The 27980-nt window shown below is 37.7% G+C and overlaps 1 protein-coding gene across 6 annotated transcripts; it reads left to right on the top strand.

Moving 5' to 3' along the window:
- Positions 1-27980, top strand: CXXC4 (CXXC finger protein 4). Of its 6 annotated transcripts, XM_043871331.1 has the most exons (4): positions 273-566; positions 690-765; positions 3204-4534; positions 23917-27980. In XM_043871331.1, the coding sequence occupies exons 3-4, from the start codon at positions 3461-3463 to the stop codon at positions 23959-23961; spliced, it is 1119 nt and encodes a 372-aa protein (XP_043727266.1). In that variant the 5' UTR covers positions 273-566; positions 690-765; positions 3204-3460; the 3' UTR covers positions 23962-27980. The 6 variants fall into 6 exon arrangements, with proteins under 6 accessions (XP_043727262.1, XP_043727264.1, XP_043727266.1 ...); XM_043871327.1 differs by lacking the exons at positions 273-566; positions 23917-27980 and adding an exon at positions 1-134 and having other exon boundaries at positions 3204-13316; XM_043871326.1 differs by lacking the exon at positions 23917-27980 and having other exon boundaries at positions 3204-13316.

Below are 27980 nucleotides of genomic sequence, written 5' to 3' on the forward strand. Positions count from 1 at the left end.
CCAGGCGCGAGGAGGAAGGGCGAGCAGCAGACGAGCCGGGAAACGTGGCTCCTCCGGCGAGGAGAGGATTTGTGCAGGGCAGCGCCGGCCCGCGTGCGCCTCCGGCTCCCCGTGCAATTGGCAGCCAATCATCAGTAGGTGTCCGCGTCCCCGCGTCCTGCTCACCTCGGCGCCGACCGCCCCCGGCCCGCCCCCGCCCCCAGCCTCCGCCGCCTCCCCCGCCTTTCTCTCCCGTCCCCTCCCCCAGCAGCCGCGCTCGGGCACACACACAAACAGAGGGAGAGAAGGGGGGAGACGGAGAGAGGAGAGAGAGAGAGGGGAGAGAGAGGGGGAGAGAGAGGAGAGACTCCCCGGCTCCCTCCCTCCCTCGCACACAGCGACTGGAGACGGACGGAGAGCAACGCGCTGGGAGAGGAGACCACCGAGAACACCCCGCGCTCTCACACATACACTCACACGCGGCTCCTTCCTCTCCCCCCCACCTCCTCCTCCTTCCACCCCCTCCACTAACACCATCTCCTCCTCCTTCTCTCTGCAACAAGAAAAAAAAAAAAAGCCATTTACAGGTATTTTTTTTTTTTGATCCGCATATTTATTTATCCCCCCCTCCCCAACAGTTTGTTTACAAGTATTAAAGTTGTAATTGGGAGCTGCCAAGACACATCTGGATTTGTGTTTCTTTGTGTTAGGGGGTGATGTGCAACTAATTAAAGGCAGACTGGCAGCGTCTGCAAATTCTAAGGCTCCCCAAATAAAAAGAGACTGGTAAGTGATTGTTCTTTCTCTTTCTCTGGCTTTTTGCTCTTAAATGTTTGCTGTCCGTTGGGATTGTAAAAGTAGATTATTAATGCTGGACTCCAGCGATGAAAGGCGTCGCTGTATTAATTTATTAATTAATCTGCACCCGCCCCTCCTCCTGAATGTTAAATATGACCTTTGATCTCTGTGTCTCTGGTAGACCAGACATACAATATTAGGCATGTACAGTCACATTGTTTAAAGGCAAAACAGGATCATGAAGTATGATGTCTAATTTATCTTTGGAATAGGACTATAGTTATTTGTGTGTGTTTTATTTTGTTTTTTAAAGAAAATCCAAACAATAGCTGTGGCTTAGGTACCTTTTTCATGCTCCAGAGATGCATTGATTAAACAATAATGACCTGGATACTGGGCACAATCATTTTCTACAGTTTCTGGTGGCATTAAACCTTGAGGGAGGAAGGGGGAGGTGATGGTAATAAGGAAAGCTTCTGTTTGGAGACACCACTCTAATACTCCGAAAAAGGGACATTAAATTATTTCTTTATTTGGAACAAGGTCAAAAGACTAAAATGTTGAAATTTTTCCCTCCACTCAATGCGCTGGTAACTAATGCATGGTTGGCATAACTAGTTTTTACTGAGTAGCAGTTATTATGGTCTTGCAGTTACAATGTGATTCACAGAAACTGAAGCTATATGCATATTCTTGCTGTGTCTTCCCCCATCGCCTTCCCAGCATCAACAATATTTAGCCAGGAGCATTTTGGGGGCACCCTTTGTATTGCCTTCAGACCTCTGAAGGGAGCAGTTTTCCCTAATGCGAAACCACAGAGGTGGTTCCTGAGTGATTAGGGACTTGCTGTGATTGAAAGATGCCTGCTAGCTTCTAATCCAGCCTGGGGTGAGGTTCCTTATCTTGATTTACTTTGCCTAATAGGGATTTGTTTACATAAACCTCTCTTTTTTTAGGGCGCCTTCTCATCAGGACTTGAAGTTTTTGCACTTGGAGTTTGGGCATAAATGGCTCATTAATCTAATTATAAGCATAATTGCTATAATTGATACCATTTTGAACTGAATATTTGAGACTGAGACTGCTGGGCCCCCATTTGAAATTCCCTGAACTCCACATTCTAGACCAATATATAGGTTTCAGAAGATGTCACAAAAAGATATTCTGTCCCCCCCCCCCAAAATCTGGAACAAAGAAACTGGTTTTTTAGGTTAATATACACTTTACATTTTTGCTTTACTTCTTAAAAGGCTCTGATGTATCTCTCCCTCTGTAATAAACAACTAAAATACCTCTGCCTAAGCATAATAATGCCCTGTAAGCAAAGAGATGAATACAAATACCCAGTTAATATTAAACTTTCCTCTTAAACAGAGCTAAAGAAAAAAATCATCTTAATGACTGTTTCTTCATGGAACACCTTAAATGATGTCCCCCTACTTTAACTCAATGTAAAAATCAGTGACTGTGAGAGAGCCTCCAAGTCCATGCTTTCCTCTTGTCTTGGGAAGAGGCTGGAGTCTCCATTAGGAATTATTGGGAATATTCTTAAAGTGACTACAGGCACTTGGTTTAAAACCTATGACATGGTTTGCATTATTTAAAAAAAACATTTTTTTTTAATCTAGTCCATCTTTCTTTTCTTTCTTTTAAACAAGTAGAACACCACCCTCGTACCCCCTCCAAGCCCCACCACCAAATGGCTTGTACAATTGAGACCTGTCCTTGGTCCATTGAATTAAGACCCTAACAGAGCCAGCTGTGCTGGGATTCAAACTAATGACCGCAGACACAGAAGGACAGTGTGGCAGCTGGTAGTTCTTTTTTCCCTGCCTCTTTAGTTCAGATTGTATGTGGGCAGTCTCTTAGCTCTCAGTTGTATTGTGTTTGCTTACAGTTTATACTCGGATGTATTGTAGACTTTCTCAGTACTTCATTTGCTAATTTCCTGTTCATTTTCCTCATAGGGCCATAGCTGTTTTCTACTTTAGAGCATTTGCATGTTCAGGCACCCCTTGTTCACACATTTCACAGTGTTTAAATGCCCTCTGCTTATAGGTAGTATCGCCCTCCCACCCCTGATTTGCATGTCTTTAGCACTCCAATTGCCCTTTTCCCTCGGCATTTGTCACCCCCGTCTTTCCTCTTCCCTGGGTATCCTGGCTATTAATACATTTTCTCAGGAGGGTTATAAGAATAGGGGGGAGGAGCCGTGGTGTGCTCTGGGGAGGGAGGGAGCGGGGTTGGGAGCGTGGGGGAAGGATGGGAATGGGGGGGGGGGGTGTCACGTCTTGATGATTGTTATGCAAACGACCTGACGAAGAATGTGGGAGCTTTCTGTGTCTGCGGTGGGGTAGTGAGGGAGGCTGTTTATTTTTTCATCTTTTTCCTCGCGCAGCTCGTTGGAATGACTTTCTTTATTTTAGTTGTAACAGTTGGAGGATAATGCAAAGGAAGACGCTGCCTGGGAATTCACCGTCTGTGGAAATGCGCCCCAGAGAGGAATAAAGCAGTCCTCACCTTGCTCTCCCCACCCGGACCCACTTTCCCCTCCCGCCTCGGCCCCCACCCCAACATCACCATCACCCCCTTCCCTCCCCCCCACCTCCCCCCCTTTCCCACCCAGGTGTCGGACCAGACGGTCCCCACTTCCACCCTGCACCCCTTCTTCCCCCCTTGCACCATGAACACCAATGTCTGCGTGGAGCCCGGGCCGAGCCCGGAGGCCCCGGGCTTGCCCAAGGAAAGCCACCTGCCCGAGGGGTCCCTGAACAGCCTTGTGGATTACAACTCGGAGATGGAGCGCTACCGCTCCTTTGCCACCTCCTTCTACAAGACCAACGGGGGCGCCTTCCCGCAGGCGGCCAAGATCGCGCGCATCACCACCCCCATCTTCCCCAGCAGCGCCGCCGCCGCCGCGGCCGCCGCGCGCATCGGCATGTCCCCCTGGAACTGCGACAACGCGGCCACCGCCGCCGCCGCCACCGCCATGCTCTGGGGCAGCGGCGGGGGCGGGGGCGGCGGCGGCGGCGGCGGCGGGGGCGGCGGCGGGGGCGGTGGGGGCGGCAGGAAATCCTCCTCCGCCGCCGCCTCCTCCTCCGCCTCCTCCTCGGCGATCCTCCCCGCCGGCGGCGGCGGCGGCGGCGGCGGTGGCGGCGGTGGCGGTGGCGGTGGCGGCGGCGGCGGCGGCGGCGGCAGGACCAGCATGCACCACCGAAACGACTCCCAGAGGCTGGGGAAAGCTGGCTGCCCGCCAGAGCCATCGTTGCAAATGGCAAATACTAATTTCCTCTCCACCTTATCCCCTGAACACTGCAGACCTTTGGCGGGGGAATGCATGAACAAGCTCAAATGCGGCGCTGCTGAAGCAGAGATAATGAATCTCCCCGAGCGCGTGGGGACTTTTTCCGCTATCCCGGCTTTAGGGGGCATCTCATTACCTCCAGGGGTCATCGTCATGACAGCCCTTCACTCCCCCGCAGCAGCCTCAGCAGCCGTCACAGACAGTGCGTTTCAAATTGCCAACCTGGCAGACTGCCCGCAGAACCATTCCTCCTCCTCCTCGTCCTCCTCAGGGGGAGCTGGCGGAGCCAACCCGGCCAAGAAGAAGAGGAAAAGGTGTGGGGTCTGCGTGCCCTGCAAGAGGCTCATCAACTGTGGCGTCTGCAGCAGTTGCAGGAACCGCAAAACGGGACACCAGATCTGCAAATTTAGGAAATGTGAAGAGCTAAAGAAAAAACCTGGCACTTCGCTAGAGGTCAGAGGAGATGATTTCTTGTTTCCCAGTCTCCCCTCTTCCCTCCTCACTCCCCTCTCCTCTCCCCTCCAGGGCTTCTTGTCTGGCTTCAAGACGCAGTACCCTTTTCCTGAAGCTTCATTCAGGTTGTAAGATACAGTTGGTGGTGGTTTGCGGAGGGCATGGCCTCTCCTCGCCCCCTCCCCACCTGCACTTCGCCTGGAACCGCCCTCCAGATGCGGGAGGGCGCCCCTCTTTTTTTTTTTTTTTAGCTCCAGGAGGAAAACTAATGTAATTGGTTTGAAAAATCAGAAGTTTCACATTCAATATGGTCAGAAATTTCCCTCGGTGGTTTAAAATGCCCCCTTCCCCCTTATTATTATTTTTAAAAGCATCTATGCCCAAAGGGTCGGATACATCACATTCTATGTACTTATACTGGGCAAGAGAGACCTATTAGTGACCCAGTTGTAACTGTGAGGACACAGTTTGTGGCACACAAGTCTACATTCCCTTTTACACTCACACACACACACACACACACACACACACACACACACACACACACACACAGTGATCATTGAAACTAACATGCATGAATTCAAAAGGGGATTTTCTATACTCTTCTAATTTTTTTTTCCTTACCATGACAAAATTTTTCTGTTTTCCATTTTATTTTCTGCATAGTTGGTATTTTTTCAGAAAGGGGAAATAGTAGAGAAAACTGAACACCACTTGCAGTTTTTTAAGGAGAGATGACAATTTGTAGCAGGTGAGATGGTAGTTTTATTTAAGAATGATTTTATTTACATAGTTTAGAAACTAAGGATTCTTAAAACTCAGTTACAAAAAATATAAACTTGGGTTTCTGTGTTTAACAAACCACTCTGTGGTTACAAAATCGTTCTATACATCAAGCACTGTTTTGGTTGATACACTATATGGTCAATGACAGTTTCTTTTTTCTGTGTGTGCTTAAAACTATGTACAGATTATCACTAAAGTACTTGTTAAATTAGGCTTTCGGTTATGTTAAACAAAAAGATCGATGTGTTTGGTGGAAATTTCATACAGTGACCTGATCACAACAAAAGGGGAAAAACAGAAAATCAGAAGTAAATGGCTTTGGTGATATACTTAGTAATGAAATATGGACAGATAATCATATTTAGCCTCTTGATATAATGTACAGAGTAGATGGCTAAATGCTCATGTATAGGTGGTGGATTAGCATTAGGGAATATTCTATGGGCTGGACTGTAGGCTGACAGTGGTTCTCACAAGTTCTCATCAGAGGGAAACCTGCATATTCTTTTTAAAAATTGTGAACAATGCTTAAAGGAGTTTTCTCCAAGAAGGACTGGCCTTTGAAAGGAGAAGAGTTAAAGATCTTTGCAGGTTTGAACATAAATGAGATACAGATCTTTTTAAGTTGTATTAATATAAATCAAAGCAAGTAGCACTTTGTAATTCTCCTCAAACAAATATTATGCTGATATCATCATCGATTATGATCAATTCCATCAAAATATTGCATTTATTCCTCCTTATAAGAGAACCCATGTCTGCTGAAAGTTTGACTTTATTCTAGGGTGGTTTATTACATTCCCTTTGGCAACTCTTCTTAAGCAAAGATAATAGCAATCATAAAGGCATAGATCATGTGTTTTCTTAGGTGGCAAAAATTTGTTTTTAGCTTTGAATGATCTTCTCTGGATTAATTTACTATAACTTCTAAGGCCCATGGGAAATTAAAATTCAGTTCATACTTAAATCTTCTGTTAATGTTTAGTTGATGAGCACTACCTGGGTTTAATTTTTTTACCCTTGAACTATAGCATCTAGAATTACAGGTTTGCTGTGGTTAAGTGGACTTCATCTTTAGCTAGACCTATGTACTGCCTGCACCCTGATTTATTGTATGTAGTAGGACCACTGAATAATTCTGATTTATTTAGTAAGCAACCTCTCTGAACAAGTTTAATGTGAATACCAGTAGGTTTTCTGCAAAAGTTTCTATGCTGGTTTATTAGTCTAGAACTTCATAAGTTTCTTTTTCTTCCTTTTGATAGTATTCCCCAAAACTTCTTGTGATCTTTAAGTTCCTTAGGGTTTTTTTTTTAATCACAAAATTCCATAGTATTACTTTTTCTTCTTTTTAAAAATTCGCGTGCACAAAGTTCTATTGATCTTCAGAAAGTGGGATGTAGATGAGAGGGGAAACGTATTTCTCTCTTTGTAGAGCTCTCTGAAGATGTTCTCCTAAGTATATACCCTTTCCTACCAGAGAATGGTTCTTGGTTCAAGGCTAAGGTTATTAGTGGAATGCAATTTGGCAGAAAGAAAGAAAAAAAAAATCAATTGGCTAAGATTCTATCTAGGTCATTTTTAAAAGGAGAGGCTGCATGATTGCCTTAAGCACATGTGTAACCACAGTTACGGTTGTAGGAAGCCAGCTGGACGCATGTCAGAGTGACAGGGTTTACATGACTGAACCAGAGCTGAAACAGTGGTTGCAGGATGGTGCAAAGTCCCCCTGCTGACCTGCCTCCCTCTCTAATTTGGTTTCTGTAACTTATCATCATCTGTGGAGATGTTTTAGATGTCAGATAGACTCCGGAGCTGAGGATAGTAATTTGGAGATTCATTATGGATATTACCTGTGGATTTCAGGTGTAAGTTCAGTAGCTAATATTTATTGGCTTTAAATTAATATCTGGATTATAGTCATTGCTGATACCAGTATTTATCACTTCAAGCCCCACGTGCTCGTCTTCCCTTTGACTTATTCTCATGCCAAGTTCTGGAGGCATAATCAGATTTTCAGGGTGAGTAAACTGAAATTAAGACAGACTCACATGGGTGTGTTGGGCCTCTTGCCCACATTTTTTAAAGCCTCCCCTCTGGCATTCCTTTTAAAATGGCTTTACTTATTTCCACATTTTCCTGATAAGTCTCATGTGAAGAGCATCTTAATTCCTTAAAAATATATTTACAAAATCACCACTTTATAGTATTTCATATGATAAAAATGCACATAAAATAAATTTAGCTTTTTGGTGTTATTGTTTATTGTATAGTTGCATATAACACTATTCATTTAACCAGTCGCTGTACTAAAAAATTATCACTGATTATTCAAAGCAGTCATGCTGTATGCCCCTGTGTGACAAAACTGATCTTAAAAACTTGTATCCTAAATGGTTAATATTAAGTTCTGAAATATTTTAAGAAATTATCATATATCATGATGTGTTCTATGATAGACCTTTGTCTCAAAGAAAAGTAATCTCATACAAAGGTATTCCTTTAGTTTTTATATTCACAGCAGTTACATTTCTTATACTAAGATCTAACTTTTCAAAATCCCTCTACCTAATCTTACTCGAGGGAGAAAGTCATCCCGAGGGCTACCCCAGCTTCTCTTAGCCCCTGAGCGTTGTTCAGGTGACATGATTGATCTCTGTGGGACAGCATTAGAGACCACACAGATCTGGTTTCTCTCCCATTAGCTGATTTATGGAATTACATTAGTCAGCAGTGCCTCAGAAGTGTTCCCTGCCCCTCTCCTGGCCCTCTGCTGCTGGGTGCAGGAGCCGGACGAGGGACTTAGGCATTAGAGTGAAGAGGTGGAGAAACCGGAGTCAGGAGAAAGACAGTCTTTTTTTCCTCTCTTTTCTTTTCTCTATTTTCAAAATTTATCTGCTGAATGTACAGGCCCTAAATTATTTTCCCCAAGTTAGGTCAAGCTCCTAAGGGGTCTGGTGGAAAACATCCAGGTACTGTCCTGCACTTGATAACTGGATTTAGAAGAGTCTTTTAAAGGAGGATGTTAAGTTCTCAGAGCCCCAACCACACAGATGGCAATTGTGAGTCTGGACAGAGCGTTGACTGCAGTTTGTGCAGGAAGGTGACACATGCTCCCCAAAGAAATGCATTTGCTCAGTTCAGTCGCTTAGTCGTGTCCGATTCTTTGAGACCCCATGAACCGCCACATGCCAGGCTTGTAGAAACACACATAAAATAGTTGTGTCACTCAGATTCAGAATCTGAATGGTTAAATAGTGAAACCTGTCACCAATTAAACATGTCATATAAATTCTTACAGTTGGTGACTAAAAAAAAACTAGAGGTAAAATATGAATGTTTCATATCTTAAATTGTGATATATAGCAGTTTATTATTTTATATCATAATTCAAAAATGGGTTTTCAGATTGAAGAGTCAGAACTGTGCCAGTTTTGATTGGAAAATGTAAATATATAACTATTGAAAGAGGAAATATTTCAATAAATTCAAACAAAATGATAATATATTAACACTGGAATGTAGTATAGAAACAACATAGAGAAAAGATCCAGAATTCCACAAATGTTAAGAAAAAAGCACAGAAAAGTTCAGCTTTGGCTGAAGTCAGAAAATAGATTTATAGCCAAGGCAGCAAAGTGTTATACAAGTCCAATGAGATTCTCTTTCCATCACTAGATTTAGTACAAGGTAGCCAAAGTTGTTTTTAAAAGAATCACACATTTTAAAATAATTCCTAAATGAAAATAATTCTCTTTCCTATCCAAACATCATGTAAATTGTAAGCAATCTTTTGGATGGCTTTTAGGAATAGTAAAGTGAAAAAATTAAAAGCATTTGTAAATTATCCTATAAGAATGTTTGTTTGAAATTCAGTCATCACCATCACCAAGCAGAATTTTTTAAAAATCAGAAGCCAATAAGAACAAAAACAAACTTTAGACTTTAATCATATAAAACTATTTGAGTATTTTAAACAAGAATGGAAAGTGTACCCAGTGATGAGGTAGATAAAAATTACTTGATTTTTAAACTTTTTAATGAATTGATTACTGAAGCATTGTTGCATATTTTTGTTAGTCAACTGTTTTCCTGGGTGAATAGTTAAGACTTTTGCACAGTTCAGACTTACAGATTGATGAATACAAGACAATTTATAAAATAGTCTGTAAGACTGAAAATTGAAAGGTGTGTCAAAAGTGATAGGCGTTTCATCCATATTTGCTCTAGAGTACACAGTAGGAGATTGAAGATCTATGTCGGGGTGACTGTGAAGACACTGGTAGAATATTCCTTCTGGATATAAACATAAAACATTGCTGGAGTTTTTCCCAGGAATAGGTTTTAGTGTGTCTTTAAAAAAACTCTTCCGAAGTAGTTGGTGCTCCTAGAACTTACTGTTCAATCTGAGTTGGTCAGATTGGTCTTATATTAGTTTACTTTTACTAGAAAACAATTCAGGTTTTATTTTTGCTTTGGAAAAACATAACAAAATGTCCTGTTATCAAAACATTTCATAAGCATGGATATGCTCAGTTTCTTATGTTTATTTTTATTCAAATTATAGAAAATATTTAAAATAAATTCATTCATCATATAAAAATCACTACCTAATAGGTTAAATTCAAGATTTATTGAAAGGCCCATGTAAAAATGCAAGTTGGAGAAAGGACTCCTTCTCTTTTAGTTTTCCTCTTATTTTTAGATTAGTTTTTAAAAAGTAATAATGAACCCAAAGTAATGGTAAAGTCATTTTATAAGTGTGATTTTTCATTCACTGATTAGAATGTCAGATGATCTTGGCTGGGGAAGTAGAGCACTCTAGAAAAAGTCTTTTTTTTTTTTTTACAAAACTTGTTCTCAAGAAAGTACTTTTTTGTTGGAATTGGTATAAGTTGTGAGGATTTGTGCATATATAATTTAATTTCTTTATTTGTCCTGCAGTGCTTCTGTTCATTCTTAACATACTTTTTTCATTGAGCATTTATGCTATTATCCTTAGCAGTTTCAAATTATTGGAGGAGGGGCACATGGGTGGTTTTATCCTTCAGTCACATCTTGTTCCATCACATGCAAACACCTGTCCTGAAATTGAATTATTCTGCAGGGTAATCGAAAGGCCTCCCTCCATCCGGCATCATATGCTTTCTGTTGTTTATTGAGTTATGTTGCACCATACTTCAGATGCGACAGCCATTTAATAATGTTGAAGACTTAGCTCTGCAGGGGCTAAAAGGATCCCAGCAGGCTTGTTAACTTCTGCTGTAAAACATTAGGAAAAATATTTTTTCCTCTGTGAAACTTTAGGGCTTTCTCTTAATTTATTTCAAGAACAGGAGAATCCAAAGCCAGATATGAGAATGAGCCTGTGAAATCTCTGTTTCTGTTTTTTGATAGTTAACCTTTTTATTTCATGGTATGTTTCTTACTCAAAAGACAGTGGCAAAGCAAACAACTGCTTTTTCAGAGAACTAATGACTAAAGATGAATTTCTTTGGCTGATATAAAACCAAATATAAATTCTATTTAGAAAATGTACTACTAGTTTCTTGGCTTTTCATTTCTTTTATAATTAAATTTGTATTTGGGCCACGTGGCCACATTTAGATGATAGGTGGTGGGAGGAGCTACCAGTTTCAGGTATAACTTACCAATGGAACAATGTTAGCTCCATCAGCATAACTTCTCTGAACATTTCCTCAACTGTGAAATGGACATAACAACATCAACCTTCATTACAACTCTTTGATACTGTATGTAGGTTCATATTCTCTGCATCCTGAAAGATGCTATATGATTTCTCATTCCTAATTTAAAGTCATCAATAAAAAGTAGAGAAGATGATTATATTTACAGATAATTCTGTACACCAGAAAGTTATTTGTAGTTATCAGGAATTAAAACCTAGATAGATTATTTTGTGGTTTTGTTTTCTGAATATTTGTTTTAATCGTACAGTTCACCAAAGCTCTGGCTTGATTTCACTTGGAAAGGGATAAACCTGATAAACAAGTTTCCCTTGTTCTTGTACCTGTATTGTCAAAAGCCTGGGAAATCTGCATAGGCTACCTAGTGACCTTTGTCACCATGGTGAGCCAATTTAGATAATTTAGTGCTCTTCCTCCTTCCTCACCAAAGGCACACTACTACCATTAATTTCTATATCTTTTAATAAGATTTTGTGTGTGTGTGTGTGTGTGTGTGTGTGTGTGTTTCATTTTACCAACTCAGTACCTTTGTTTAGCTATTTCTTTATTTGGGCAGACACAGGGAGTTGTTCTAAATGTGCATTAGTGGGTTTAGGAAAATCATTGTAATAAATGGTTGAATGCTTATCACAAATTCTGATTGGAGAATATATTTAACAAATACTGAAAAATTGTAGAATTACTCTTGTTTCAGAAGATATCGGTGTGTGTGTATGTATGTGTGTGAGTGTAGGAAATTAAAGTGGTAGATAAAAATTTTGTGATTAAAAAATGAACTGACTGTGCAGAGCTTTTTCTCTTAAGAAGAGAGCATTTATGAAATGAAGAAAGTGAGCAATAATAGAAAAGGCTGGTGGTTTTCTGGGAGAAAATAATGTTAAGTCCTAAAATATTTGAAATACTAACCAAGAAAGCTTTAAAAACAAGGGAGAAAGGAATATGCAAGCAGGCTGCAATGCACTATCTAGAAGGAGTTTTGTAAAGACAGGATATGGATGTCTGCTTTGCTTCAGCAGTTATAGAAGTTTTGCCGAGAATGGAAACTATAAAGAGGGGGAGATAATGTTTTCATACTTGACTTAGTGCATTTGGTTTGGAAGTCAGAGCTAAGTCTCAAGTTCAGTGGAGTGGCAGCTGACTCAGAGACAAGGAAAAACAGATTGTGTTTTAGATGATGTTATTATATTTACTTATGCCTTTGAAACATTTGGTAGAATAATTTCAGAGTGTAAGTAAAAGAAGACATCCAAGATGGGTGGAAAATGGGATCCTATTTGGGTCTCATTCTCATCTAAATTCATGTTTCAGAGGACATCCTGGAGCAAATGAACAAAAGTGTCAAACTATCAGGAAAACTGGGCTGAAAGTGCTGTTTCTTGCTCAAGGACTTAAAAAAAAAAACAAAAAACAAAAACCTCTGAATGATTGCTTGTATCAAAAGGATAGAGATCAAGTAGGATGAGAGAAGAAAGGGATAAATTTATAGATCAGGAAGCGTCATGGGCATTTCTGTATAGTTCAGCAAATCTGGCAAATTCCAGAGAAGATACATTTTCTCCAAAACTTTATAGAGTGAAAGGAGATGAAATGAATTTTTCAAAGAATAATAGACTCTATAAGTTTAATTGTGTGGAAATGATGATTTATGAGTGACGGTGAATCGGCAGAAAAATAACTATGCTGGGGGAAGACTTCTCTATGGTAAATGTCTTATTTATAGCTTAAATGAAATCAGGGTTGGTTTTAATGGAGTCAAGAACAAGTAAGAGATAAAATTCTCAGTTCTACGTAGATGGATGCGAAGTGAGATGTAGAATCTTCTAACAAACCCTAAATACGTTGTATGCTCTAATTTTCATTCCTGAAAAGCAAAACAGAGAACACCAGCCTTTAAAATTCCAAAGGGTATAAATATTGGATCTTCTATATAAGGCTGCTATCTATCTGTTGTTAAATGTGTTATGATGTGGAGTGGTTTTCAGTTTTCCTCATGTGATGCTCTTCACATGTATCTGTTTTTTGTATGGCTTGAATTTGTAGATAACACATTGGTGGTATATGAGACCAATGTGTTGGCTTATGGCCAGGATTTTTAGAAAGTAGGATAGATTAGAGTGGAGGAGAAAATATATGAGTGCATCACATGTAGTAAGAACACATATTGTTAAGCCTCTGTTTTAATTATGTATGTACACATAAATGAGTGTGCATGTTCTAGGCTGCTGTGTGAAATGTATTTCTAACTTGGTTGCGGTAAAAAAAGTTTGAAAAACACTAATTTAATGACAGCAACAGTGGGAGGGGGGATCGGGATTGGGAATAAAGACCTGCCCTCTGTAGTTGAAATAAAAAAAAAAAAATAATGACAGCAACAACTCTACTGAACAGATATGTAGTGAGGAAAGAAATTATATTTGTAAATGGAATGATGTTAACAAGATAAAGAGTAAATTTAAATGTGTGTCTATAAATAGTGTGTCTTCTCTCAGGCAGGTCTGTACATATGAGGTAGATTTCTAAATTCATGGTGTATACTTAACATATGGTAAACCCTTGATAAGTTCCATTCAAAATATCTTTAGGTAGGATGAGATTGTTGGATGTCCAACTCGATGGACATGAGTTTGAGCAAGCTCTGGGAAATGGTGATGGACAGGGAAGCCTGGCGTGCTACAGTCCATGGGGTCACAGAGTCAGACATGACTGAGTGACTGAACTGAACTGAGGAACTATTATTTTCTAAGATTTGTAAGCAAACGCTGTGAAACACATATACACATATATACACCTTGGCTTAAAGAACTCAAACTTTTCTTTATTTCTAATTACCTTCTTAAAATACCCATGTAACTCCACAACTCTATATCTTACTGGTTCATCTAAGGCACTTAGCTTCCTGATTACATTCTTTATTCTCAGTCCACAAAATGGACACATTTCAATGATATGATTGTAATTTTAGAAAACTCTGAATGCAATCTCACACCTATTTAAAAGCCTTAGAATTCCTCGATTCATCCTTGGCTTAGTTCTTCCCAGATCTAGATAAGAAACACATACTGCAATTGTGATTTCCACTTAGCTACCTCATGTGTTTATGTGGTATATAGTATTGTTTTCTATTAGTACTCCAAAATTTTTCAAGGAATAAGAAAAGAAAAGAAATACTTGCCTTGAATACTTGAACACAGTGAGAATCTACATTATGACTTGTTATTTCAAGTGTATTTTATAGAGTACTGGAAACCTTTGTATGACCTGAATAAGGGAAAGGGCCATGTTGAAAGGAAGAAGTACACGAAGGAAGTAAAGAAGGAAGGGAGGGAGGCAGGCAGACTGTAGTGTTACAGATTAAAGGGACCTAAGAAAGGAGCATTCTCGCAGAAAGGACTGTCATTTCAAGGTCATCTTCTTGAATCTGGTTTAAGTAAGAAATTAGTAGAAATGGTTAATGCCTCAAACTTTTTTCAAAGATGCCACGAGTTTGGGTTAGACTCACTAGAAGCACTCAGCATCATTTCTTTTCATTTACCTTAGTGGAAAAATTAGTTTCCTGTAAACTGACTAGATTTTTTTTTTTTCCTTCTAATTTCTCTTTAAGAGTAACTTGTTCAAATCTGCAATTGGAAACATTGAAATGACAGGATGGGAAAATTAATGCTCAAATTGATGGAGTTTAGGGAGATAGAGGCCATTCAGCATCTATAAACAACTAACTGTTCAAATTATCAGGGTAATTTTTAAGTGGTAATTCGGAGAACTTCCTGGAAAATACAGAATTGCACATATAGAAAAGACTCCAGAAAATTGATGAAAGAATATTAATTATGTCTTATGAATCCTATGCCTGAAAAAGATTAGGCTTGTTAATTTACTCTACTAGTTAGTTAACTATGCAATTGTGACTATGTTTGCATGAAGATGGAGCATACGTGATACACATAGAAAAAGAAGTAGTACATGGAAATTCCCTGAGGAGAAATTTGACTTAAGGACTTGCTCAGTACAAGATATGCTGATACCCTGTTAGTAGAGATGCTTAAGAGTGTGTGTCCTTTTAATGATGGAGATTAACTAAAATTCATTTCCAAAGAGGAAACATGTAATCAATTGATTAAATTATAATTGTTGACTATGTACCTCTTAATTTTATTATTTAAAAAGAAAATTAAGGAAAGAAACCAAAAAGTCAAAGTGATTGTGAAATTTAAATATCTGATTTAATGTCAACAGCAGTTACTAAAAAAAACTTTTTTTAAAAAAGAAAAACTCCAAAAGCAACATGTAATTCTCAGAAGTATAGTTTTAACCAAGTACATTTTTTTCTTTAATGATAATGTCTAATGACTGTGAAATGTTTGCCTAAATTCCCTAAATTTGCCGTTTCCCTAAATGTTTGCCATTTTCCCTAAATTCCTCCAAGTAATTAATGGACATAAAACCTGCTTTGATTTCTAGGCTGGGTCTATCTCAGGAGTTGGGTTTTTGTCATAGAAGATTCTGGACCAAGTGACGTTAAGTGGTTACATTCAAAACACTACAAAACTTAATCCAAGCAGAAATCTCTATTAAACTTCTTTTTGGATTTTATGTAATATAGAAAAAATAAAAGAGAGGAACTATAATTTGAATTCTTTACAGAGATTAGGTGTAACTGTTGTATATTACTTGAATGTAAGTTAGAGGCTGTCCAAATCATAACTTTTGAATTTTAAAAATCACCTCTTAATTTTTTAAGTGACCTCCCATTTCTTCACATTTCACATGAATATTCCTTCTTTTCAGTATGAGGAGACAGTTAACTGTCTGCTTTAAAAAAAAAACCAAAATTTAAAAAAATTGCCCAACAAGTTGATCAAGAAGAGAATATTGGTGGTTTTTTAATAACTAATTAGCTGTGATCTCACCTAAAGGTATTGTTGCAGTCAACAGTAATCAGTAGAGTGATTTTGAGGGCGGATAGACTCATTTAACTTGTGGCTTTGCCATATATATGAATTCATATATTCATATGTATATTCAGATTCATTTATTATATATCCATATATATTTGGATATATATTTTTCATAAAGATGTGTCATTTTTGACTATTGATTTTGTTAACCTAATTTTCACTTTTTAAATATCAATTTTACTTCTCATTTCCTTTCGTACTTCCTCCTATACGTGAGTGAAAAATAGTATCTAAAATAAATTTTCAAAAACATCTTTTAAATTTTTGGATTGTTGAAAATATTGGCTCTTTCTGCTTATCCTGATACCATCATATTATATTTTATTTTTATAAATCCAAGGATATTTTAATCACTAAACTACCTATGTGTAATACAATAATTTACTTATTATTGGAAGGATGTGGTTTGAAGTGTTTTTATCAAATGTAAATGAAATATGATCTTTTATAGCTTTAATCAAGACACTTGCCTGAAGTAGTTACATTAGATACTAGGACCAAAAGTGCGTGCATTTTTGGCCACTTGTAGGCCAGTTTGAATCTTGGTGTCAAACTGTTCCTGTTCTTCCTACAAGCCCACTCCTTTCCCATACACATATCTCCCTTTGGACAGTTGTCTTTATTACTGGTTTAGCTACCTGGTTGATTTGATTTAGCACTTTTCCAACCTAGTATACAATCTCATCTTTCCATTTACAAAAGTTAGCTAAGTTTAAAGTCATACCACTGCAGTGGTGATGGGGAAGGTGGTGGTGGTCTTGTAGAAGGAGGAAAAAGGAAGAGCCCTCCCGTTTGCCAGGCATAGGGAGTAGCAGGAGCTATAGACCACGCAGATTCAATACTAATGAAAAAGCCATCTCTGGGTTCCACCATTAATCAGAGAAATTCTAGCCACAGATGTCAGTTTGGAAACCAGAAATGTGGAATGCTCCTTACAGTTGTGATTAAGACCTCTAAAAATTTGGGTCATAAAAGTTATGCAGTTACTTATTTGGTGCTCTTCTCCCTTTTAAAGAGGGGTCTAATATTCCAGTTAGTGGCATTTGATAGGTGTTGTTAATTTATATCTGGATCATAGCCAAAATAAGGTGTGAGTATACAAAAGATTTATACAGCTATAAGTGAATCTGAATTATAAGAAAAATTAATCTGATAGATATCACATACATTTTATAACAGGAGAAAAAGAGAAAGTAAGGAAGGTGTACTTTAAAAAATGGAAACATTATATACTTATATTAATCCATATATCTTAAAACATTGGAATTATTATTGAAATATTGGTATTATTATTAAAATATAAAGTTGCTTTTATTACAATAACAGTGAATTACTGGACTTTGAGCTTATCATTTATCATAAATTACTTGTTCTCTCTAACTGACCTATGCTATACTTGTGCTTGCTAATAATTCTACTATAGTTATTGGATTATGATTTTTAAAATATGCTATTTATAAATAGGATATAGAATAATATTTTTGCCTAAAACATTTGAAAGTCTCTAACATTTACTAGGTATAATTTTAGACCATATTTACTAATCATCCAAATTTGTAATCATGTGCATGTGTTTTCACATTCACAATATTGTACAGTACATATAAAAGAATTTTCCATTTCTCCAATTAGGTTTTGAAATTTTGTCAGTGCAAAAATTAAGAACCTATATAATTTGATATTTTAGCATTCTCTGTGAGTCAAATCAGAAAAAGTAGTGGTTTTTCTTTTTTTTTTTTTACCATCAGGATTTCTTTTCCTTTTGTTCATCCACAACACTCCAAAGCTTGTTTCATATGAAGCCAAAAGAAAATATAATCAAATATCTAAAGGCAAACAATGAGCCTTAGTATTCTTTATCATATTGATTTATGTATTTCCTATTGCAAAATTTCAGTGATTCATTAAGGTTTTCAAGTTCTATTGCATAGAGCTAAATCAAATGTAGTAAGAGGTTCTGGTTTCAAGGACTTAGATGCTCAGAAGTTTAGTAAACTTATAGTGGGGCTTCTCACAGTGAAAACGACACTTCAAAAGAGTTTAGAAGAGGCTGTGTTGGCTAACTGCAGTTCGAAATTGCTTTGTTGTTGGGTGGAAAAAGCATACTTCCCATTATTATATGGGGATCAGAAAATGATTGGATGATTTATGCTTTTTCAATTAATAACAAATGGGGAAATAGGAAATTTTTGATGAATATAAGAGTAATGGTACCTCAAAATACTGACTTCAGCTTAGAATGTATTGTATTAAAGCCATCCTGTTTCACAGTAGAGTGTTGAAGACCTGGGTGAACCACTGAGTCTTTGGATCAGAAACTACATGAATACATCTTGGAAAGATATATTTAACTTTAGTTACAGAATTTGCTAATGTCTTAATTATATTTCAATTTATAACTTTCATGCATTCCGAAGCAAATTTCAACATCGAGTTGTCTTTTATATGGTCTGAAAACTTGTGTCTAGCTTTATTAAAAATGATTAGTTTTGTTTGGTGTCCTGAATACCGCAACAAATTTTACATACGTATCTGGCTAGACATGAATAGCCAATCCCATATAAACTCATATGTATGAAGATACAGATATTCAATTTCAGCATTTAGGAGATGAGTTTTTATTAGACTGAACATATTTTAAACAAGAGTATGTAGATGTGTGGGGCTTCCCAGGTGGCGCTAGTGGTAAAGAACCCACCTCTCAATGCAGGTAGATGCCAGAGACAAGGGTTCAATCCCTGGGTGGGGAAGATCCCCTGGAGGAGGGCATGGCAACCCACTTCAGTATTCCTGCCTGGAGATCCCATGGACAGAGGAGCCTGGCAAGCTACAGTCCATGGGGTCGCATGGAGTCAGACACGCCTGAAGCGACCTCACGCTTGCTTGTACGTAGATGTGTGCCCAACCTAAAGATGCCATGGTTCACGTGACAGCCTCGCAGGCACCAAAAGAGAAAATTATGCTCACATTCTTAAGGTAGCAGATTTGGGGATGTCTATTGGTTTTTAGGTAGTTTAATAATTTCTTCATTGCTGATTTAATGAGAATCAAACTGAAATACATTTCTGCCAGAGACATATTGATAATTTTTTGTATTCAGTTTTTTAAAAGAAGTAAATGTAAAATGTACTTAGGCATGGATTACAGTTATCTTATTCAACAATTTGCTTTTTAAAGTTATTTAGGAGGAGAACAGAAGACATTTCTTTTTTTTAAATTTTCCTGATGATTAGTGATGAGCATCTTTTTTTTTAATTAATTCATTTATTTTAATTGGAGGCTAATTACTTTACAATATTGTGATGGTTTTTGCCATACATTCACATGAATCAGCCAAAGGCGCACATGTGTTCCCCATCCTGAACCCCCCCTCCCACCTCCCTCCCCATCCCATCCCCCAGGGTCATCCCAGTGCATCAGCCCTGAGTACCCTGCCTCATGCATCAAACCTGGACTGGCGATCCACTTCACATATGTTAATATACACATTTCAACGCTACCCTCTCAAATCATCCCACTCTCACCTTCTCCCACAAAGTCCAAAAGACTGTTTTTTACATCTGTGTGTCTTTTGCTGTCTCGCATATAGGGTCATCGTTACCATCGTTCTGGTCTGGCGCGTGTAGGGATGAATTCCCCCGACATACTTCACGGCAGTCCCGGAAGGAGAACCAGGGGCTGTAGGGCTCTCTCCAGGCCTCCTGGGAGCAAGGCTGCTGTTTATCAGCACCTGTTGGCACCTGCGTGAGCTATGAAGGCTGCTTTAAACAACGCTGATCAATTCAATTCTATTCTTTACCTCCCTGCTCCCTTCTCTTACTGGGGAATCTGGCTTCTCTGTTACTCCCAATTCGGGATAACGATTTCCTGCAAGCATCACTGAGATCCAGAAAGTCACTGTAATCTCATCAACAGTGTGACTCCCCAGCTGGGACTCTTGAATTTATGTAACCTGATGGTAGCTGGTCAGGGTGCTTAATCCCCCACATTGCTGTGCTGAGTCCCCCAGTCATTTAAAATAGAAGTCCTGTTACAAAGATGACCTCATTATGGCCCCAAATTAGGACAGACTTCATCAGAACCCATAGTTAAACCAAATATTTTACCTGTGAAAGCAGTTTACTACCCCGTCCTGGCTGAAAAAAATTCAGCCCAGGCCTTAAGGAATTTTCCAATGATCCCAGTGAAGATTAGGTAGGAGGTTGGATATACACCCAGTCTTTTTTCATGGCCTGTGGGACGCTGAAGAGTTTTGTTAGCTTTTTTAACCCTGAAATAGAACAGAGAAGCCTCACCTCGAGTTTCTGGTTAATGCCTTGAAGATTATTCCAATTAATGCACCTGTGGTTTTCCTAAATTTTCTCAAAACATTTTAGGTGATTTCCCAACTAATCATTTTTAGGGTTCAACCTCAAAGATTTTAATAAAAGGAAGAAATAATTTTTAAAAGAAGCATCTCTGCTTACTTTCTCCCTTCCTCTTTAGCAACAAATTGTTTGTTTTGGAGATACATACCAGTCTCAAAATTGTATACATACTAATATATACACATCAGTGTGCAGTTTTGTGACAGGTAATGATAGTAAAGAAAACTGTCTCTCTGCTTTTCTGATAGTTGCCTGTCAGGCAGGCATGCGTGTGTGCTCAGTCGTGTCCAACTCTTTAAGACCCTATGGACTGTAACCCTCCAGGCTCCTCTGTCCATGGAATTTTCCAAAAAAGAATACTGGAGTGAGTTGCCATTTCTTACTCCAGGGGATCTTCCTGACCCAGGGATAGAACCCACCTCTCTTGAGTCTCCTGCATTGGCAGGCAGATTCTTTATCACTGTGCCACCTGGAAAGTCCTTCTCACATTTGCATTATCTAATTTTTAGTGCTAACAAGCATTGAGAAGTGATTATCTTTTTCTTTACAACCATGACCTTTGATTGCAGGTGGCATTTTATAAAGCTTGCTTTTTCTAAATATTACAAATAAAGTTGAGTGGTGGAGAGGGGCACAGGAAGAGCCAAGAGTTGGAAGAGAGATTTAAAAATGAAACTAAGGCATAAGGAGTTCATCTTATTTAAAAAATGTGCTCCATATATATTTCTTCTGTTTATCTTCATAAACATATATGTTTATCACGATACAAGATATATAAGTATATACTTAGAGTCTTGTTTCCAGTTGGCATCTGAGAGCAAGTTGGCATCTCTATGTCATATACTGTACACATAAATGTGAATATATATGAATATATATGCACATGTTTATTTTTCATATGTGATTCTGCAGTGCATGGATATGCTTGGATCTAACTTATCTTGTTAAAAATGACTACATTTATATAAGTATGCATACTTATATAAAATGTATTCTTAGTTGGCATCGGGCAGCAAGTTAGCATCTGGTGTAAACTAAGTTTTCATTTACTGCTTATATATGTGTGTTGTAAATTATGAATATTAGGATGAATGAATATATTACGTTTTCTTATAATTTCATAAGTTCCTTTAATAATGATTAAATATGTGTCATGAGCACATATAATTACATTTATCATTTAAAAGGTAAATATGAAAAGTAGTAATGGGGTTTTTTTCCTCAGCCAAGTCAAATGATGGGATCCAGGTTTGCGTAGTGAACTGGGAAGAGGAAGACATATTAAACTATGAGGAGAAAGGATTACAATATTAATAAGTACTATTTTTATGGGAATAATAGAGCTTTTTAAAATTTATTTATTTTAATTGGAGGCTAATTACTTTACAATATTGTAGTGGTTTTTGCCATACATTGACATGAATCAGCCACGGGTGTCCATGTGTCCCCATCCTGAACCCCCCTCCCACCTCCCTCCCCATCCCATCCCTCTGGGTCATCCCAGTGCACCAGCCCTGAGCGCCCTGTCTCATGCATAGAACCTGGACTGGTGATGTATTTCACATATGGTAATATACATGTTTCAATGCTATTCTCTCAGATCATCCCACCCTTGCCTTCTCCCACAGAGTCCAAAAGACTGTTCTTTATATCTGTGTCTCTTTTGCTGTCTCTCATATAGTGTCATCATTACCATCTTTCTAAATTCCATATATATGTGTTAGTATACTGTATTGGTGTTTTTCTTTCTGATTTACTTCACTCTGTATAATAGGCTCCAGTTTCATCCACCTCATTAGAACTGATTCAGTTGTATTCTTTTTAATGGCTGAGTAATATTCCATTGTGCATATGTACCGTAGCTTTCTTATCCATTCATCTGCTGATGGGCATCTAGGTTGCTTCCATGTCCTGGCTATTATAAACAGTGCTGCGATGAACATTGGGGTACACGTGTCTCTTTCGGTTCCGGCTTCCTCGGTGTGTATGCCCAGGAGTGGAATTGCTGGGTCGTATGGCAGTTCTATTTCCAGTTTTTTAAGGAATCTCCACACTGTTCTCCATAGTGGCTGTACTAGTTTGCATTCCCACCAACAGTGTGAGAGGGCTCCCTTTTCTCCACCCCTGGACCTTTTTGTTTGTGCTTTTACAAAATACTTCACAAGCTAAATATTTTTTGTATATTTACATGCAAATTTGAATTAGATAGTGTTAGTTTGTTCTTAACACATTCATTGTGAAGTATATGGTAATGACTATGAGAACAGTTTTTTAAAATCCTTTTTAGTGCAGATAGCCAGCATGGTTATTTTATTCATTTAAATTTCATTTGAATCTTAATCAATTAGTAACAGTTTAATTTTTGGATGACATCTCTATGGTAGGATTGTGTCAACCTAATGAGTCATGTATGAAAAAGTAAATAAAAGCTAACCTCTATTAAAGAGTATTTGTAGTAGAATTTTTATATATTTTCTGAAAATTCAGGTGCTGTTAACATTGTCTTAAGTTGTGTTTATGAGGAGTGTGTGTGTGTATGAGTGCGTTCTTTTATACCTCTTAGATATTTTGGTAATATTCAACTTTCTGATTTATATACTTATTCATCTTGAGCAGCTATCTTATAGGCTCCATAGGTTTGTTGGACGGGTCTAAGGAAAAAAAGGAAGTTTTTTATTTGCCCCATATCAAGATTTACTCTTGGCTAGTTGTTCCTCATGTACCTTCAACATATACTCATGTGATTCTGTTTTATAACGAAGAGTATGGAATGGTGACCTACTGTAATGTTAATATATAAAGAAAAATTTGACAGCTTAACTACTGTTTATCTTGCAAAATCCCCATAGTAACTGTAAACTTCTTGTTAAAAGAATTGCTCATATGTTTAGTGTTGCCTGTTACTCCATTGGAAAACTATAGTATTTTTCTGGTGCAAAAAGATCCTTTTGCTCTATTGAGTATCATTAGTTAGTTGTAAGTTTGATTTGTGTATACGACATTAATTTGTTGCAAATGCAGACATTTTAAAATAGAGGTATATTTTTCAGTATAGCTCATATTAGATTATATATAGGAATGTTTAGCACTAATAGTTAAATATAGAAGTAATATGGATGTTACATTTGTTGTTGTCCTGTCATAAAAGAAATTCTCCAGAATGAAGAAATTACTTCACTAAATTTGAAACATCAGCCTTACATAGGCTGCATACGTAGCAGATACAGATTTTAAGTACACTTGCTGGCTGATCTTCTTACTGTTGGTTAGTAGTTGGTACATTCCCCTTTCTTCTGATTGCCATCCATGTTCTAAGCTGTGTTTCTTCTAATTTTTAGATCAGTGTGCTTTAATCATTATATTTAGTAAATTAGCATTAAATTCAATATTCTAATTTTTGTAATATTCTAAGATTAAACATTTATTTTTTTTATTAAATGTTGAAAATGCAAGTCATTATTTGTGTATGACTGACTAGAAATATTGCTGAAGTGTAAAGGAGAAATTCTAATTTTATATTGGCATAGAAAGAAAGCTTAACTTGTTTTCTTGCTCTTTTTTTATAGAGAACACCTGTTCCCAGCGCTGAAGCATTCCGATGGTTCTTTTAAAGCAGTAGTATATCTTATTTTCAAGGCATTTGGAAGTGAAGGGCAAACTAATGTCTTGTTTTAAGAAACTGCTTAGTCCACCACTGAAGAAAATATCCAGATATTATTTTCATTTTATGTATAGGGGTTTCTTCAAAAAAAAAAAAAAAGGGAAAGAAAAGAAAAAAGACATATAAAAATAATCTGGGAGCTTGGGGAATTGGCCAGTCTATTTACTTTCAATACACTGATTCTTTCTTTGATGTAATTTAGCTATCCTAGTGAAGTTGTTGTCTATTTTGAAAGTGGCTGTAAAAAATAAGTTTGGGTAAACCCCTGCTGTAAAATCATGTATCTTTGCAAAGTACATATCTATACTTCATTTTCAAATATATGTGTTTCAGTACTGTAAACTGTACAGATAGCAGCTTGTATTTTGTGTGTTTAGACACAAGAAGACAATCATGTCTGAGCATCTATGGAGATTAACAGTTTGTTCACAACACTCTGGTTCTGCGAGTTAAATCTGGAGCAATAAATTTTAGCTTTAAATATTTTTTTGCCAGTTGTTTCTGGGAGCAGCAACAGCAGTGGCGTGTTTTGCCATGCATCTTTCCGTAGAGACTTGATGCCAAGTTTTACGAGACTAAAAGATGGCGATGCATCCGGCAGTTACCTTCCGTTGTATTGTTCTAAGAGGGGAAGATGTTAGGAGAGTTTCAATTAATCTTTTGAGCACTATATTAGAGTAGTGGTTATGCACTTGCATTGCTTACAAACGAACTGTACAGAAGGGTATACCTCCCAAATCCTTAGTGTAGTTGACTTGTCTTGGGTGGCACTGTAAGATGGAGTACTCAGAGTAGTTGAAACATGCAGAATCTGTTGGATAACTTTTTTTTTTTCTTTCTTTAAACAGTGTTTTCTAGGACACAGGCTAGAGTATCATATCTTAGGGGAGAAATTCATGACTGACTTTCCCCCCCGCCCCAGCCCAACACGGGCTTTTTTTGTTTGTATGTATTTTTTTGTTTGCCTATTTTTCTGCTTCTTTTTTCATAGAAAAAAAAAATAAACACTTACTAAAACATATCCAATTGTTTAAATTCCATGTGTGATATTGAAAGTGTAGTTTTGTTTTAAAATTTGATTACATAAAGGCCTCCTGCCTCAAGACATGGCTGGGTACATTTTTAAGTTCAAAAGAGTGAAACACATTCATGGAAGTGAGGCTGTTAAATCTCTTTTGATCTTCCTTTCTCACAGCCTCCCAGTTAAAACCGTGGCCTTCTCCTAGGCCCTCCGTGAAATGTTCCATGGTTCCCATTCCCGTTCTCGTCACCATCACCAGATGCTTCCATTCCTGAGAAGGCAGGGCCACAGTCTGTGGAATTCCATAAATGCAAACAGCCCCCAAACAAAAGGAGCTAATGTTTCATAGGACCTGAGCTACCTTTTCTCATAATGTTTGGTTTTCTTCTGCAGTCAGTGTTCTCTAGGCTGGCCCATTAGGACAGATGTTTATGGTGGCATGATCCCTACGAGTTTTAGTTCTCTCTCTCTCTCTTTTTTCCCCCAGATTATAAAGACTGTTTTCAGCTTCAGAAATAAGACAGAGTTTAGCAAAAACACATAGAGTATGCCAGTTGCCATATTACTGTATCTTTTTGTTTTCTAGTCAGTAGCCAGTTGTTTTAGCCTGTGACATCCATTGACCTGCTGAAAACTTAGCAACATGGATCAGGTGAAGAAAAATAACTTGAGAAGGGAGAGGGTGATGAAAGGAACAAAGTTTTAGAAAGACTAGCAGATGCATAATTTAAAAAGGCTAGTTGTAGTTTTGAATGGGAAAAAATACAGACAGAGGAGGTTTTTTTTTAAAGCAGAAGGAGCACTTCATTGGTAGAGTGCTGGCAAGTCGGGGAGAAGGTACTTACAAATGCCAGTGTGAAAACCAGTGTGACTTAATTTGCCTAGAGTATGGATACAAGGTCTACAGTTACTGTCAAATAGCTTTTTTAAAGAAAATTCACTATGTATTACACTTATCCATGTTTAGAGAAGACAATTATATGATCGCAAATTAAAATGTGCTGTATATTAATTTTGAGGTAGCTTTCTACTTGATGTATATTCCTTTGAAGGTTCTAGTTAGAATTTCTATTTCTGCTGTGGGACCAATAAGAGCTATATGAGTTCTTTCTTGTTCCATTTTTAATTTTATTTGACTTTTTTAAACCAATTTGCTAATGAATTACAAGTAAGTGAAAACTTCCTTTCACACTTGAATGGTAAGCTTGCCTTGCTTTTTGGAAAATGATCATTGTTATTACAGAATTGAAACAAACTTTTATTCAGGCTGCATTAAGCATACGGTAACATATGAAGATCTCATCGCAATGTACTGTGAGTCTCAAATACATGCTAGTATTGCATGTCTTGATGTGTTTTTGTTTGTTTTCTTAATGAATGAATTTGTATATTGTAAAATGTGATTTTTTACATGTGAATTCAATTTTTTAGTGAAATAATCTGTTAATTATTGATATGGGGAAGTGCAGCTTTTCTTAAATTCCTTATGTGTTTTTATTCCTGATGTTGTCCTTTTTTTAGCCACCCATTTTTTAATGTTTTGGGTTAAGCTATTTATGTAATGGAGGGTGCATATAAGGTTCCCTTTGGTGATGCTGAAGAAAGGTATCACTCCTCTGGCCTCCCCTCAATTTTCTCACTTGTAAGTTTATGTATTGAGAACTTATAAAGCATATCACGGCAGCACGAAGGGAGTGATTGAAAGATTTACACTTTTCATGATTCTTAAATACCAATGAAGTGTAACTTTTAAAAATTCCTTGCTGTATGTTTCATATTCAGAATCAAGAAAATTCAGAAGATAGCAATCAGCTGTAGGTCATGTGGGCTATCTTTACAACTTAAAAATTACATCTCAGATAAGCCAAATAAAAAACTTGGTGTGCGAGGTCACGTACAGAGGAATCTTGCCTTCTCTAGGGGTAGGTGAGAAGATGCCATCATGTGTCTGCATCTGGGGAGACTATGGAAAGTACTTGGGCTGTTGCCATATAGTGCAGTGGGCCCATCCCTTTGTCAGCTCTCACTCAGCACCCTAACATCACAAGAACATCAGAGTGCTAATGTCTCTCTTTCCAGGGCTTCAACCCAAAGTGGCTTTCTGATGGATTCTGCCTGTCTGTGCACAAGTGGAGGGCATATTTACAAACTAGCAGTAGGTCCATTCTTGGGAGGGAGAATAGTAATAGGCTTCCTCCAGGGTAAGAATATATAGAAGTGTCTCCTGTTGCTTAATTCCCAACACCCAACTTTCTTCTAAACACATTCATAGGAAGCAAGAGATGGAATACTTCCTATGAATTAATATTAAGCAGTCACTAAAAGAAAGGAATATTCTCTTCCTTTCATTCAGAACCCCTGGCATGTAAGTTGTACAATTAATACTAAAGCATATAAAGTCTTTAAGCTGATTGTCTCTGTAATCAAATAATGAAAAAAAGAAAGTAGTTAATTGAACACACTATTCAGGGTCAAATATGTTCAGCAAAAAACCGTTGTGGGTCTTTGATCATGGCTAGATTCACAGTGATATCACACAGTTGGTTCTCATGTAACAGCTAAATGTTTCAGATTTTGTTTTTATTAAATTTGGCAGTTTCACACTGAGATCTGTATTCCTAGTGAATAAAAGACAGTTACTATGTTAGGAGGGATTTCATTTTCACAATTGCAAGGAAGTCAGAGAGATTTCAGGAACATGGGCCACAAAATGTACTCCTTTCACAGTGTTCTCCTATTCTGAACTGTGCAGTTATCTATTAAATTTTCTAATAGATATTTGTGTAAGGTGTATGTATGCTTGTGCAATTATTAAAAAAGCAGTTTTGGAAAACAGTGTATTTATTAAAGAAAATTACTTATGGGGCATGTACAAAACTGTAAAAAAAAAAAAAAAAAAAAAAACCTTAAAAAAAAACACATTCAATTTGCCCAGTAAAGTTGTTTTT

This window comes from Cervus elaphus, chromosome 17 (genome assembly GCF_910594005.1).
Source record: "Cervus elaphus chromosome 17, mCerEla1.1, whole genome shotgun sequence".
Lineage (NCBI taxonomy): Eukaryota > Metazoa > Chordata > Mammalia > Artiodactyla > Cervidae > Cervus > Cervus elaphus.

Coding starts and splice junctions, on each gene's coding strand:
- CXXC4 (XM_043871327.1), top strand. CDS start 3,461: ATGAACACCAATGTCTGCGTGGAGCCCGGGCCGAGCCCGGAGGCCCCG.